This window comes from Lactuca virosa, chromosome 7, assembly GCF_052849685.1.
Source record: "Lactuca virosa cultivar CGN04683 chromosome 7, Lactuca_virosa_CGN04683_v6, whole genome shotgun sequence".
In the NCBI taxonomy this organism is placed as follows: Eukaryota; Viridiplantae; Streptophyta; class Magnoliopsida; order Asterales; family Asteraceae; genus Lactuca; species Lactuca virosa.
Genome location: NC_136432.1, coordinates 126,183,787 through 126,200,616, shown reverse-complemented (window position 1 = coordinate 126,200,616; position 16,830 = coordinate 126,183,787). Strand labels below are relative to the sequence as shown.

The 16,830-nt window shown below is 30.9% G+C and overlaps 1 protein-coding gene across 1 annotated transcript; it reads right to left on the bottom strand.

Moving 5' to 3' along the window:
• Window positions 1-12,157: 12,157 nt before the first annotated feature.
• Window positions 12,158-14,328, bottom strand: NDHU (Chaperone DnaJ-domain superfamily protein). The gene is made up of 5 exons (XM_079061644.1): window positions 13,992-14,328; window positions 13,765-13,826; window positions 13,599-13,688; window positions 13,362-13,511; window positions 12,158-12,356 (listed from the first exon to the last, which is right to left on the bottom strand). The coding sequence occupies exons 1-5, from the start codon at window positions 14,272-14,274 to the stop codon at window positions 12,261-12,263; spliced, it is 681 nt and encodes a 226-aa protein (XP_078917770.1). The 5' UTR covers window positions 14,275-14,328; the 3' UTR covers window positions 12,158-12,260.
• Between the last annotated feature and the right edge of the window lie 2,502 nt (window positions 14,329-16,830).

The window sequence follows — 16,830 nt, the reverse complement described above, 5'->3', positions numbered from 1 at the left end:
AGTCCCGAATTAGTGTGTCGGTTAACCACAAATGCTCCACTAACTACTTGGTAAGATGCAAAGTGTAATTTCATGGAATAGCGTACATTTTCACATTTTTCCTAAAGTAACTAAGATTGGGAATTTATAAAAACATTTAGTTACTTTATATAATCATTATACTTATTAACGAGGAATTGGTTGCCATATCCTACCCGTTCGGCTAACGACCCTCCACCAATCAAGGAAGCGGTGGGTGAGAGTGGACACTCATTAAACTGCCATTTTATAGGCAGCAACCTTATACCCCCCCCCCTTATAGATCGGTTTCGTGAATGAGGTCTACTAACGGTAAGACTAGCTTTATCTTATATATATATATATATATATATATATATATATATATATATATATATATATATATATATATATATATATATATATATATTAATCCTTTAATATTATAATAGTATAAGGGTTGAATTTTAACTTTTAAAACTCTAGGGTTTAGAATTTAAATATTTTAAAATTAAAACTATTAATCAAAAAATTAAATTCCAAAACTTGAGGGCAAGTTCTGAAACTTTTCAAAACATCTTTTAGATCAAATTTGAAAAATAATTAATTAATCATATTATTAATATTTATCACATAATTTGACCTAATCTATTTTCTTTATAAGATAATTCAAATCAAAAATACAAATAATCAATTTTATCTTATAAACAAGTAATTATCTTATTTATTGACAATTATCTTTCAATTGAATTAGGATAATCAATACCATATCGAAAAAATCAGATTTTATCGGTTAAAAACGTTTTTGGTAATTATCCCAATTCAATTTTGGTCAAAATCCCGAAAAACCAACCACCAGACGACCCGACTCACCGAGTCACTAATTGGACTCGTCGAGTTCATCAGGTGACTCGACGATTTCATCAGTCAGAGGCACAAATTTTTCGATTTTCAAGCTTTGAACAAATTAGCAATGCATCAGGTACAAAGAAAAACAATCTAGGCTCTGATACCACTATTGGGTTATGAGCATTACATCAATCCTATGGTGCACATGCAAACCCTAATGCTTGGATCTAGTTTTTCTAATTGTACATGCAATAATGTCCAAGACTTGCAAACCCTAATCTAACATACTATAAAAATCGAAATCAACATAATTAAACTAGTACGAATGTTACCTTTGATTGTAGCTTGAAGATCTTCAGCTTTTGAGAACCTAACACCTCAAATGCGATGCCTCTAATGAATCACAAACACCAAAGCAATTGGATGATCTTGGAGAGAGAGGGGGAAGGCTCAAAATCGGCTCTATGATCTCTAGGGTTCAAGTGGTAGCCGGAATTGTGAGGCCTAGGGTCCTTTATATAGGTGAGGAATTAGGGTTTCAGTCAAAAACCTCATCCGGTTGCGTAGGCTCTTAGCAGGCCACAAGAATCTTCCAGAACCAAGCCCCTTGGACAAAATCCTTATGGGCTCCCATAAGATTTCGTCCAACCCCTTCCAAAGGGTTCCTCAGCCCATTATGCAATTATCTTACAATTACAACTTCAGTCCCTTTAATTCAGTTAACCTATTTTGACCACAAAATCAATTCTAAATTAATTCTTGACCAATGTTAATTAAATAATATGATTTCTCTTTTAATATATATTATTCATATAATTTATTAATAAACCATAATAATCTCTTTCTCCATTATTCATCCAGTCAAATTGCTCTGGTGAAGGCCACCTAAAAGAACCATGCTACAACCGAGTCAAGTACATACCAAATATAGTTATGGGCTTAGACACCTAATCCAACAATATCACCTTATAATTTGTACTAAATTTATTTTAATTTTTATTCTAATGTTATTAATTTAATGTAATTAGAGTGGGAAATTTAAAATTTGAAATTTGAAATGGAGAATCAATAGGTTGACAAGTGGCATGACATTAATTAGAAAGCTTAATAGGGTGCCACATGACAAAAGGAGAATAAAACGATTATTTTATTAGAAGAGGAGATAAAAAAGATGATCACGACATTCTCATGTTTGTTAAGAAACTAAAATAAAAATGATAAATCTTCATAGACAAAGTAACAAAATCTACAATCCTTGTATCTGCTTCATCATCTCTTATAACTTCAAATTTTGCAATATGTTTTTCTCTATTTTAGTGTATTCCTAGCAATAAATAAATAAACAAAGATAAGTTCGTTACAAAGTATTTTATGTTAAATAAATCAAAATATAATATAATAGGGTTAGAATATAGAAAAACAATGCCTAATTTCTCATCCCATGGTCGATCTTGTGCACAAAATAATGTTTCCAATGTATCACGATGACGCCTATTGCAATGAGGAGTGGTGTGTCTTCCAATTGTACTAAAGGTTGATTTAAAAGCAACGGTAGACATTGTTATAGCCAAAGCATCATTAACAACTCGTTTCAAAGTAGGATACTTAAGACTAGTAGCCTTCCACTGTTCTAAAATATCAAAATTTTGGTCCTTGCAAAAACAATCTCCTTTAAATAATAATGTAACTAAGACTTGTAAGTATCAACGAATGAAATGGTACTCACAAATAAATCGTAACCAGCCAAATAATCTCCATAATCATCAATATATATATATATATATATATATATATATATATATATATATATATATATATATATATATATATATATATATATATATATATATATGTTAAAAACAAAATTATTCATGAAGAATAGGTTTCTTTGATATCATATGGCTTGTATTCGTTTACCAAATCATAAGGCAACTTTCTAATCCAGGGGATCATTACCTAAATTTTAAGGAAATAATACTTCATGTATAAAAGATAGATATTAGTTAAACTTCCCAAGTATACAAGTAGTCATGGCCTTGATCCCCATATAAGGTGATATAAGACACTCTTTTAGCAAGATTCGGATATCACAATCTTTAGAAAAAATAGATAAAAGTTGGATATTTGACCCCTAAAAACATCGTGGTCACACTATAAAACAGTTTAAGTTTTTCACCCGTCACATTTGCTATATGTCAATCTTGATCACTAGGTGCTAGCTTTTCATCAGTACACACTAGGTGACTGAATACATCCTTATACACAAATGCACTTATAAGCATCAAATAAATGGAATTTCATGTGGTTTTACAATCTAAAACTAACTTTCTCTTACGTGAAAGAGAATCCATCCGTCCTATCCTTGAAATTTTCCACTCTATAAGGAGTTTTATTCCAATAAGCAACACTCTCACAAATAGACTTTAACCAACTTTAAATTACACATCATCCACGTTAAACATCTAATTTTAATATATATGCACAACATTTCATGTGAAGTAAATTTATTTTTAAAAGTATATTATCATGTCTTAACTTTTCTTTCAACTTATCCATCATAGAAATATTAACACTACAATTATCTAAAGTTAATGTAGATAACTTACAATTAGTGGACCATGCAACCAATCGCCCCACTAATTATATAGTTAGTGTTTTAGCATTATAAAGGGCCAGAAAAATACATAAACCTACCATTTATAATTTAGAAAACTAATTAGTACACAATTTGTCAAGATTAAATCAATATAAAAGACAAAAACAATTCTTGAATACCTTAGAATTTTGTTGGCTAAATTTCATGAATAATCGATGTAATGTGCAGTGACAACTATGCAACATCTTTTTTTGTTAGAGGCTCTACATTGATTAGCGCTCAAAACCATTTTTTTTTTGTCTTTTCACTCTCAAAATGTTCTTTATATCACTTGTAACGGTTATTCGTGGCACATGCTTAAATAACAAGTTAATTGAGTTAACAAAACTTCTAAATCCAACATTTTGCACCATGTTCAACAGATACTCATGAAGAATGATCATATTCGCAAGTTCTTCCCTTAAAACCTTCTGATCAAATGTATGTGTATCAAGTGAAACATTCATAGGTCCATCTTTTTTTGTGTGGATTCAAGATTGATTAACTTATGTTTTATTCTTTCATGCATATTTTTGTAATGTGCATGCAAGTGTTGTGTTCCATTTTTTTTATTAATCCACCTTTTTTTATTGACATATTCGGATATCACAATCTTTGGAAAAAATAGATAAAAAGTTGGATATTTGACCCCTAAAAACATCGTGGTCACACTATAAAACAGTTTAAGTTTTTCACCCGTCACATTTGCTATATGTCAATCTTGATCACTAGGTGCTAGCTTTTCATCAGTACACACTAGGTGGCTGAATACATCCTTATACACAAATGCACTTATAAGCATCAAATAAATGGAATTTCATGTGGTTTTACAATCTAAAACTAACTTTCTCTTACGTGAAAGAGAATCCATCCGTCCTATCCTTGAAATTTTCCACTCTATAAGGAGTTTTATTCCAATAAGCAACACTCTCACAAATAGACTTTAACCAACTTTAAATTACACATCATCCGTGTTAAACATCTAATTTTAATATATATGCACAACATTTCATGTGAAGTAAATTTATTTTTAAAAGTATATTATCATGTCTTAACTTTTCTTTCAACTTATCCATCATAGAAATATTAGCACTACAATTATCTAAAGTTAATGTAGATAACTTACAATTAGTGGACCATGCAACCAATCGCCCCACTAATTATTTAGTTAGTGTTTTAGCATTATAAAGGGCCAGAAAAATACATAAACCTACCATTTATAATTTAGAAAACTAATTAGTACACAATTTGTCAAGATTAAATCAATATAAAAGACAAAAACAATTCTTGAATACCTTAGAATTTTGTTGGCTAAATTTCATGAATAATCGATGTAATGTGCAGTGACAACTATGCAACATCTTTTTTTGTTAGAGGCTCTACATTGATTAGCGCTCAAAACCATTTTTTTTTTGTCTTTTCACTCTCAAAATGTTCTTTATATCACTTGTAACGGTTATTCGTGGCACATGCTTAAATAACAAGTTAATTGAGTTAACAAAACTTCTAAATCCAACATTTTGCACCATGTTCAACAGATACTCATGAAGAATGATCATATTCGCAAGTTCTTCCCTTAAAACCTTCTGATCAAATGTATGTGTATCAAGTGAAACATTCATAGGTCCATCTTTTTTTGTGTGGATTCAAGATTGATTAACTTATGTTTTATTCTTTCATGCATATTTTTGTAATGTGCATGCAAGTGTTGTGTTCCATTTTTTTTATTAATCCACCTTTTTTTATTGACATATTCGGATATCACAATCTTTGGAAAAAATAGATAAAAAGTTGGATATTTGACCCCTAAAAACATCGTGGTCACACTATAAAACAGTTTAAGTTTTTCACCCGTCACATTTGCTATATGTCAATCTTGATCACTAGGTGCTAGCTTTTCATCAGTACACACTAGGTGGCTGAATACATCCTTATACACAAATGCACTTATAAGCATCAAATAAATAGAATTTCATGTGGTTTTACAATCTAAAACTAACTTTCTCTTACGTGAAAGAGAATCCATCTGTCCTATCCTTGAAATTTTCCACTCTATAAGGAGTTTTATTCCAATAAGCAACACTCTCACAAATAGACTTTAACCAACTTTAAATTACACATCATCCGTGTTAAACATCTAATTTTAATATATATGCACAACATTTCATGTGAAGTAAATTTATTTTTAAAAGTATATTATCATGTCTTAACTTTTCTTTCAACTTATCCATCATAGAAATATTAGCACTACAATTATCTAAAGTTAATGTAGATAACTTACAATTAGTGGACCATGCAACCAATCGCCCCACTAATTATTTAGTTAGTGTTTTAGCATTATAAAGGGCCAGAAAAATACATAAACCTACCATTTATAATTTACAAAACTAATTAGTACACAATTTGTCAAGATTAAATCAATATAAAAGACAAAAACAATTCTTGAATACCTTAGAATTTTGTTGGCTAAATTTCATGAATAATCGATGTAATGTGCAGTGACAACTATGCAACATCTTTTTTTGTTAGAGGCTCTACATTGATTAGCGCTCAAAACCATTTTTTTTTGTCTTTTCACTCTCAAAATGTTCTTTATATCACTTGTAACGGTTATTCGTGGCACATGCTTAAATAACAAGTTAATTGAGTTAACAAAACTTCTAAATCCAACATTTTGCACCATGTTCAACAGATACTCATGAAGAATGATCATATTCGCAAGTTCTTCCCTTAAAACCTTCTGATCAAACGTATGTGTATCAAGTGAAACATTCATAGGTCCATCTTTTTTTGTGTGGATTCAAGATTGATTAACTTATGTTTTATTCTTTCATGCATATTTTTGTAATGTGCATGCAAGTGTTGTGTTCCATTTTTTTATTAATCCACCTTTTTTCATGATAGATGCATAAGACCTTATCAACTCTATCAAACTTTGTCTCTTTTAAAATGACTTCAAACTACATTAAGTCAATCTTTTATTTGTATTTTCAACATCCTCCTAATTTTTTGTTCTAGCAACGTGGGAATTTGTTCAAAGCCTTACCATTTGTTGTTTCGGAAGCCTCGCCATTTCTTTTTTCGGAAGCCTCGCCATTTGTTGTTTCGAAAGCCTCACCACTTGTTCCAACAGCCCTCGACACTTGATTCTCGGGGATGTTGCTCTTAAGTGTCACTACTCCCGCCTAATAACAAATGGCAAGATGTTGGAACAACAAATGGCAAGATGTTGGAACAACAAATAGCAATACGCTAGAACAACAAATGATGAGTCTGTTGGAACAACAAATAGCGAGGCTGTTGGAACAACAAATAGTGAGGATGTTAGAACAACAAATGGCAATACGCTAGAACAACAAATGATGAGTTTGTTGGAACAACAAATGCCCAGGGTGTTAGGGTGCTGCTCGAGCAACAAATTGGGAGGGTGCTAAAAATACAAATAAAAGACTGACTTATGCGGTTTGGAGGCATTTTAAAAAGCAAAAGATTGTAGAGTTTATTAGATTGTATGCAAATATTGTGATAAAAAAAAATTAAGTGGATGTAGCGAAAATGGAACCACACACTTACATGAACATTACAAAAAAATGCATGCCAAGAAATAATAAAGAAATAAGACAATCAATCTTGAATCCATGCCAAAAAAAAAAGATGGACATGTTTCAATCGGTTTGATCAAAAAGTTTCAAGGAGAGAACTTGAGAAGATGAGCATTGTTAATGAGTATCCACTTAACACGGTGCAACATGTTGAATTTAGAAGTTATGTTAACTTGGTTAACCCGTTATTTAAACATGTGCTATGAACTACATTTTTTAAAGTGAACGGGCAAAAATAAAAAGGGTTTCGAGCGCTAACCAAGAAAAGTTGAGACCTAATAATCTTCTTTAAAAGGGGAATTGCTTCACAAGAAATGTTTTGCACATATCTTGAACTTAATTATTCAACAAGGATTATGTGCAATTCAAATTGGGATAGAAACTATTCATAAGAGTGTTGTTTATTGGACTGCAAATCCAAAAAGAATGGAACTTTTGAAGGAGGAGAATGATGGATTCTATCTCAAGCAAGAGAAAGGTAGTTTTAAATTGTAAAACTAAGTGGAATTCCACTTATCTAGGGCTATAAGTGCACTTGTGTATAGGATGTCTTCAATCGTATAGCACACACTAAGAAAAACTACAAGAAGACATTTAGTGATCAAGATTGGCATTTAGCAAAAATGATGTGTGAAAAACTCAAATTGTTTTATAGTGTGACTGACATGTTTTTTAGGGGTCAAATATCCAACTATTAATACTTTTTGCAAAAGATTTGTGAGATATGAATGTTGCTTCAAGAGTGTCTTATATAACTTTACATGGAGATCAAGACGATTGCTACCGATATGGTTGGGAAGTTTGACCAATATTAGCTTTCATAGTCATGAGTCCCCAAAAGAAGTTAAGCGAATTAGAAACTCAACTTATAATTTGTTAAAAGATAACAAGCCACATGTTACCCAAAAAAAATCCTCATTAAATAATATTAATTTTGGTATGGATATTTATGATTTTGGAGATCTTTTCTTGGTTACGATTTATTTTTTTAGTACCACTTCAATTGTTGGCACTTACAACTCTAGGTTATGTTGTTTTCTAGAGGAGAATGTTTTGCCAAGAACCTGCGATTTTGATATTTTAGCATGGTAGAAGGTTAAGGGTGCGTTTGGTTGTAAAAAACTATTTTCAATTTCCAAAAAAATGTTTTCGAAAAATAGAGTTTGAAAGAAAAGTTGAGACCTAATAATCTTCTTTAAAAGGGGAATTGCTTCACAAGAAATGTTTTGCAAATATCTTGAACTTAATTATTCAACAAGGATTATGTGCAATTCAAATTGGGATAGAAACTATTCATAAGAGTGTTGTTTATTGGACTGCAAATCCAAAAAGAGTGGAACTTTTGAAGGAGGAGAATGATGGATTCTATTTCAAGCAAGAGAAAGTTAGTTTTAAATTGTAAAACTAAGTGGAATTCCACTTCTTTAGGGCTATAAGTGCACTTGTGTATAGGATGTATTCAATCGTATAGCACACACTAAGAGAAACTACAAGAAGACAGTGATCAAGATTGGCATTTAGCAAAAATGATGTGTGAAAAACTCAAATTGTTTTATAGTGTGACCTAAGCAGTTATCGCGGTCCAAATTTCAATAGCGGTCACATGCCACTATTTGAAATCGCGGTTATCGCGGTGGTATAGCAGTGGTATAGCTGTTTTTTAATATTATGTATAATTTATATTATATATTTATACTAAATTTATATATTAGATTATTAATACTATATTGAATTAATATCATAAAAAATCATATAAAAACATAACATAATCTATATATAATATTCTAATATAGTTATATGGAAACTAAAAAGTGTCAAAATGTCATTACAGCTCAAGTCGTTCTTGGTTTCTAAGTACTGAAACAGACGAGAAATGGAAGTTGTCATTTGTTGATTTGTAGTTTGTAATTAATTATATTTATTATTTGGACTTATTAAGACAAAAAGTGTAGTGGACTAGTTAAAAAAATAAAGATTTAATATTGAAATAACACACAATCGTTTTTTTCTTTGTCAAAGTAGCTCAATATGTACGAAATTGTAAAAGCGGGTGTAGCGTCGCTATAGCGCTGATGAGTTTCGCGGTAAATAGCGGTCAATAGCGCCGCTAATAGCGTCACCACTATTTGAAAACGCTATTTCAAAATAGCGGTTCAGTAACACCGCAAAACGCTATAGCACCGCTATAGCGCGCTATTGATAGCATAGTGTGACTGACATGTTTTTTAGGGGTCAAATATCCAAACTATTAATACTTTTTGCAAAAGATTTGTGAGATATGAATGTTGCTTCAAGAGTGTCTTATATAACCTTACATGGAGATCAAGACGATTGCTACCGATATGGTTAGGAAGTTTGACCAATATTAGCTTTCATAGTCATGAGTCCCCAAAAGAAGTTAAACGAATTAGAAACTCAACTTATAATTTGGTAAAAGATAACAAGCCACATGTTACCCAAAAAAAATCCTCATTAAATAATATTAATTTTGGTATGGATATTTATGATTTTGGAGATCTTTTCTTGGTTACGATTTATTTTTTTAGTACCACTTCAATTGTTGGCACTTACAACTCTAGGTTATGTTGTTATTTAGAGGAGAATGTTTTGCCAAGAACCTGCGATTTTGATATTTTAGCATGGTAGAAGGTTAAGGGTGCGTTTGGTTGTAAAAAACTATTTTCAATTTCCAAAAAAATGTTTTCGAAAAATAGAGTTGAAAGAAAAGTTGAGACCTAATAATCTTCTTTAAAAAGGGGAATTGCTTCACAAGAAATGTTTTGCAAATATCTTGAACTTAATTATTCAACAAGGATTATGTGCAATTCAAATTGGGATAGAAACTATTCATAAGAGTGTTGTTTATTGGACTAAAAATCCAAAAAGAGTGGAACTTTTGAAGGAGGAGAATGATGGATTCTATTTCAAGCAAGAGAAAGTTAGTTTTAAATTGTAAAACTAAGTGGAATTCCACTTATCTTGGGCTATAAGTGCACTTGTGTATAGGATGTCTTCAATCGTATAGCACACACTAAGAAAAACTACAAGAAGACAGTTAGTGATCAAGATTGGCATTTAGCAAAAATGATGTGTGAAAAACTCAAATTGTTTTATAGTGTGACCGAGATGTTTTTTAGGGGTCAAATATCCAACTATTAATAGTCTTTGCAAAAGATTTGTGAGATATGAATGTTGCTTCAAGAGTGTCTTATATAACCTTACATGAAGATCAAGACGATTGCTACCGATATGGTTGGGAAGTTTGACCAATATTAGCTTTCATAGTCATGAGTCCCCAAAAGAAGTTAAGCGAATTAGAAACTCAACTTATAATTTGGTAAAAGATAACAAGCCACATGTTACCCAAAAAAAAATCCTCATTAAATAATATTAATTTTGGTATGGATATTTATGATTTTGGAGATCTTTTCTTTGTTACGATTTATTTTTTTAATACCACTTCAATTGTTGGCACTTACAACTCTAGGTTATGTTGTTATTTAGAGGAGAATGTTTTGCCAAGAACCTGCGATTTTGATATTTTAGCATGGTAGAAGGTTAAGAGTGCGTTTGGTTGTAAAAAACTATTTTCAATTTCCAAAAAAAATGTTTTCGAAAAATAGAATTGAGTTTTCATTTTCAATTTTCAATTTTCAATTTTCAATAAAAAATTTAGAAAATATTTTTGGTTGGAAATGTGGAGTTTTCATTTTGCATCTTAGAAATTCAGATGACTTTGGAAAATTGTAAAAATCACGTTTTCTAGTTTACATGCAATTTTGGAAAAATAAAAATTTTCATTTTCTTAGAAAAATTTTGGAAAACTAAACGAACCAAACGCATTTTCAAAATTTCTGTTTTTCTTGGAAAATTTTCCTCAACCAAACGCACCCTAATATTCTTAAATATCCTAATTTGCAAAGACTTTTTAGACATGTATTGGGTATACGATTGTCCACGGTTGGCTATGAGTTAGCCTTAAGCAACGCCAGAAGACATGTAACTCCTCGTTGTAATAGGCTTCAACCTAATACATTAGAACCATTAATTTGTTCATAAGATTGGATATTGGATGAGAAATTAGATATGGTTTTTTATATTTAAACATTTATATTATTTTATTTTCTTTAATATAAATTATTTTGTAAGAGACTAAGAGTACTTATCTTTTTATTTATTTATTGCTAGAGTGGACTAGAAAAACATCTTCCAAAATTTAAAATTATAAGAGATGATGAAGCAGGTCCAAATTTTGTGGATTTTGATACTTTGTCTATGAAGATTTGTCATTTTTTATTTTAGTTTCTTAACATGAGAATGACGTCATCATCTTTTATAATTTGACGTCTATGAGAATGAACTAAAATAAAGGCTTTTTTTAGTGTTTCTTGGTCTTAGTTACTGTTTCTTGGCCTTAATTAGTTGTTATGGGTATCAAATTCTATTTTATTGTTTTTTTTTTTTTTTGAACGACTGAAAAATAAAAATAAAGGCTTAAACGAAGGAAACAAGCCAAGTCACGATCAAACTTGTAACTTCCCACATAAGGGGTCAGCACCTTTTCCACCCTTTAAATGTTTCTGGTCTAATTAAATGTCTTGGCATCGATTTTATTGTTTGTGGGTATCAATTAGTTGTTTATGGTCTAACTAAAAGTCAATTTATGTTAAACTTGGTGAAGTAGTGATGTTATTACAAGTGAATCAGTTTTACATTCCATTTCATTCATCTTCTTCCCTAATTTCTTTATGCTTTCCTTCATTTTCATTATCCCTAGATTTATGAATGTAAAGTATATAGCCTAAAGGGATATAAATGAATAATATCTAAATAGCAAATAAACTACAAGTGGATATATATTATCACGATTTGGTGATCAAAAACATATAAACAAATTACAACACTATTTTACTTATTTTTGTTGGTAGAGACAAAAGCTATCGGCAATTTCTTCTTTGTTTCAATCAATTGTGATGTTTATGATAGTTATATCCAGATTAAATTATTTTGGTAACTCAAAAGGATAATTTTGCAAAATTACAATTTTGTTCGATCAAGACCATAACTAGAAATGTACACGAAAAAACAAGAATATAAGTATTGACAAAAGATATATGAATAAATATTGTTCTTACATTTAAAGCGCCATGATTTTGAAAATTGGGTAAGGAACGAAGCTAGCGATTAAATGCAACAGATAAAGAGAGGGATAGGATAATCCAGGTGAGGAGGAAGTATCCTACAAATCTAGTGGGCCCAAAATCTTCAGGGTCCTGTAATATCACCATTTAATTTAACCATCATGTCATACTTTACTTCCATTGTAACATTGAGGGAATAAGACAAGACTAGACTGCATTGGATTGGATTGGACTGGCCAGAACATAACTAAACTAAACTGACTGGACTGAACAGAACTAAAAAAAATATATTTTATATGGTTATTTAGAGATTGAAAATGGATGATACAAAAATTGTGATTTTTTAATCTTAAGAGCATCCATAATAGGAGCCTTTTCAAACCAAAAAGCTCTTTGATAATTGAAAAAGCTTTTTCAAGTTGCTTGTTAATTAACAAGTTTTTCTAATGAGTTTTTTCAATGATAGTGTGGGTCCCATATTTTTTCAACCAATTGTAACTAAAAGACAAATGAAAACATCTAGAAGAAAGCAAATTGAAAAAGCTACGAGTTTTTTTTCTTTTCCAACTTTTTCATAACAAAATCCACTAGTAAGCTCTCCTATTGTGGATGCTCAGCATCCACAATAAGAAATGTTTTTAGTGAAGCTTTTTCATATCTCTTTTTTTTGGGATATCCACAATAGAAAAAGCTCAAGGTAAAAAAACCTTATTGCATCTCTCACAATAGGAGAGTTTTTTCAAATCTATTTTTTTTGGGATATTTTCATATGTTGTTGCTTACAATTAGTTGGAAAAATATGTCGCCCACACAATCATTGAAAAAGCTTATATGAGGAGTTTGTTAATTACCAAGAAACCTTGATTTTTTTTTTTTTAAAAAAAAAAAAAACTCTACTTGTAGCTTTTCCAAATACATGTCAAACTCACTACAATGTCTTAAATTTTAGTCACTTCATGTCCTTTCCTAACAAATATTTCCTAAATAAATTTCTTTTTCTATCCATATGGGAGGGTTATTTACTTATTACACATTTATACACCAACTAGGAACAATCCAAAAACCCTAAGGGCCTAAACTAAACATATCATATTACCAAATTCTGATCCCAAAGAGTACATAAAGTCAGAGATTTACCTGTGCTGGAGGAGGGGTATCTGGTGAATTTATGGTTTGAGTAATATCAACCTCAAAAGGCCAAGCATATCGATCTGGGTTTTCATTCCTTGCCAAGCTCCAATCATACAGCCTTCTATCCTCTACTGAAGACAAGATTGTGTAGGACTCCTGAAACATAAACAAAAGACATTTTATCAAACAGTTGGTGTGCATTTCTTGTTTGGGACTTTTTAGTTTTTAACTTTTTATACGTACCTTTAAGAGGTCAAGCTTCTTGGTTAGCTCCTCTTGTTCCAGACCTTGGTTCATTAGTTCCTCAAGCTTTACATCATATGCAACTTTGACCTGGGATGGTGAATTTAGAAGAAGAGGGTTGACCATGGAGTGAAATTGAAATGAATGACAGAAGAATTTAACGAACCTGGTCATATGGACATCCCTTTTTTAGTCCTAGTATGCCATAGTAATCTGCATCTGTAATGGCTGCATTCTAAATAGAAACTTCATCAGACTTCTGCGATTTTTTTTCAAAATTTTACACCCGACAAGCAAAAATTTCATTGTTTTTTTTTTTATGGAATTTCATATTCCCTATAGTGTTTGATTGGTGAAAAAGATGGAAAACAATTAGAATTCAAAAAAGAGTACCAATTCCACGAAGAGCTTTTTCTACGTTTAGGGCAGAAATCAAAGAAGGAGGTCCCTTTGGTACTTCAATCTTACTCTCCTCCGTTCCCTCGACCTCCGTAGTGGCTGCCGACGACGATGGTAAATCGTCGGCGGAACTACTGACACAGAATCGACGCGTTGATTTCCTCACGAAACTGATGTAATTGTTGGAGCAGCTTCTTCCAATGGCCAGAGGTTTCCGGCAGAGATAAATACTTGCAGTGGCGGAAGTGGTGGTGGTCGCCGACGTAGCCATGGCCATGCGTTGGGGGAGAATTTCCGTTATACGGTTTCATTACTCTTCCACGCTTGTCTACAAAACTACAAATCCAAAACCATGAGAAAGAAATAGATAACGCAACGTTGTCTTACAGCCAATCGTTTTATTTAAAAAACAATAAATAAAATTATTGCAAAGCTCATAACATATCAGTCGTTGTAGTATAGTGGTAAGTATTCCCGCCTGTCACGCGGGTGACCCTGGTTCGATCCCCGGCAACGGCGTTTTTTATTTTTAAATTCACAAATTTTTTGACTATTAAGGAATTAATGTCTCTTTTTTCTAAAACAATTTGCATATGTCTATGTATTATTACTCCTAAGTAACATGTTTGTATGATAGACACGAAATCTTTTGAAAAAGTCAAATGAACAAGTATGAATTGAGCTTCTTAACAACATTGGTGTCATTCATTTCAAAGTCTGTTTAAATATCTTCATACTTACGAATAATTGGTGGTTTCTTTCAAATTATTCATATTCTGTGTTTGAATTCAGCTTGCATAAAACTGAAACCTAAGGATATTTAAATTTTATATGAATATTAAACTCTTTTCATGATCTTTTAAACATCTGAATGTAATTTTTTTTTCTTAGTTTGTAGAGTATGTATATGCTATTGCAAAAGCTCGAAATAATGTCCCACTTAGCACTTAGCAATTAGCATTGATCTGGTTCTTAATCTCTTCTTGACTTCCTTTTTTTACATTATATTATTTTGTGTACGCCTTTTTTTTGCTTATAATTAAATTTCATATTTTTGTTGTAGATTCATGATGCTTTGGAGGTGGGTGACAAAAAGCTAGATGCATTGTGCATTTTAGCTGAGAGCTCAAAAATGATGATTGGGTCAAAGACAAAAGATACCTTTCTTGCAGAAAAAGACACATCTAATGGAAAAGATTCTTATGATACTCTTCTCCTTGTAATAAATTTTCTAAAAATCAGCTATTAGCTCTTAAGAATCAACTTGCTTAAGATTTTCAATTTAAAATTGTAATTAGCCTTCATATATGCTCCTTCATTTAAAGTCTTCGGACCATTAAGTTAAAAAGAAAGAGAAAGGAAGTGATTACATGATTTTGAACATGGTAATTTATTACATTTTGACTTTAAATAAATTATCTTCCAACTTTGCGATCGTCATTATAGAATCCTGTAATGCATTGTTGTTCTTGGAATTATGTGCTACTTTTGGAAATGTAACTTAAATTCTACCTTAGTGATTAAATACAAGAAATGGCAGAGCACTTTTGTTGACTTTTTAATTATAGAATCCATCTTTTATTTCTTCAAAATCTATTGCTAATAAAAAAACAATTGAAAGTACATTGCTATAATCGGGCAAAATTTTCAATGTATATTGCCTTAATAAGAAAAAAAAAAGCATGAACATATAATGTTGAAATTAGGATGCTGCAATGCACAAATAAATAAAAGTACATTGGTATTTCTTGTGTTTGCTCTTTTCTGTTACTAAAGACTAAATTTGTATATCCCTTTAAATATGTCGGTGTTGGAATAAAATTTGTTGAAACTTTCCTCATTTTGAAGTTTTTAGATGTGCGAAAAGGGCAAAAAAAAAAAGAGTAGAATACATATGTTGGAAAAAAAATTGTTGAAACTCTCCTCAGTAGATTACATATATTGGGAAAAAAAAGAGTAGAATACATTGCTATTCCTTACAATTTCCCCATATTATGTTTGCCAAGAACCAACGAACCATCCTACTTTGTTTTCTCAATTTCTCAACTTTATTTATATTTTTATCAAAAAAAAACAGCTAAGCACAATGACCAAATATGTATTTTTCTAACCATATATCTAAATATCTAAGCACATGGAACTGATATTACTTGAACACATACCAAAAATGATGTCGATTGTAATGAAAGTATGTTGCTATTTCTAACAAGCAAACTGAAATAGTATAGATTAAAGAAAGCTCCACATTTCCGAATGTAGGATGCTATTTTCAGAGAATATGATGTTATTATAAACATATAAGTACATTGTTATACCTAGACAACATAAATATAAGTACATTGTTATACTTGGACAACAAAAAGAGATGCAAGTAGGATGGTATAATATATATATATATATATATATATATATATATATATATATATATATATATATATATGGAATTAACATTGTACTTCCCCATTAATTATGTACGCCTTTTATTAATACAGTCACACAACATCAGCATATACAATGTGTCTGGCTATATGTGTGTGTGTGTTTGAGTGTGTATGTGTTAAAAATAGCGACGAACATTCTTATTTTCCAATAAAAAAATATCTTGTAAACCTCTATTTATCTTTGTTTTCCATGATCTTTCAAAAAAAGCAATGAATTTTACTAGATGGGGTCATGAAAGGACGATCAAAATGCGATGGGAATAACCAAGTTTTGGAAAACATTATTTCTTGTACCTTAACGAAAAAACAACTAAGTGCAGGGACAAATAGGCAAATATGCAATTTACGCAACATATATCTAAGCACAGGGAATTAACATCATTGTAGAGAAA

What these genes read in the sequence shown, in the direction of transcription:
- NDHU (XM_079061644.1), bottom strand. Translation starts at nt 14,274, where the DNA reads ATGGCCATGGCTACGTCGGCGACCACCACCACTTCCGCCACTGCAAGT. An exon ending in AGAAGCTTGACCTCTTAAAG is followed by an intron (nt 13,512 to 13,598) that starts GTACGTATAAAA and finishes TTTATGTTTCAG; the next exon opens with GAGTCCTACACAATCTTGTC. An exon ending in ATACCCCTCCTCCAGCACAG is followed by an intron (nt 12,357 to 13,361) that starts GTAAATCTCTGA and finishes GTGATATTACAG; the next exon opens with GACCCTGAAGATTTTGGGCC.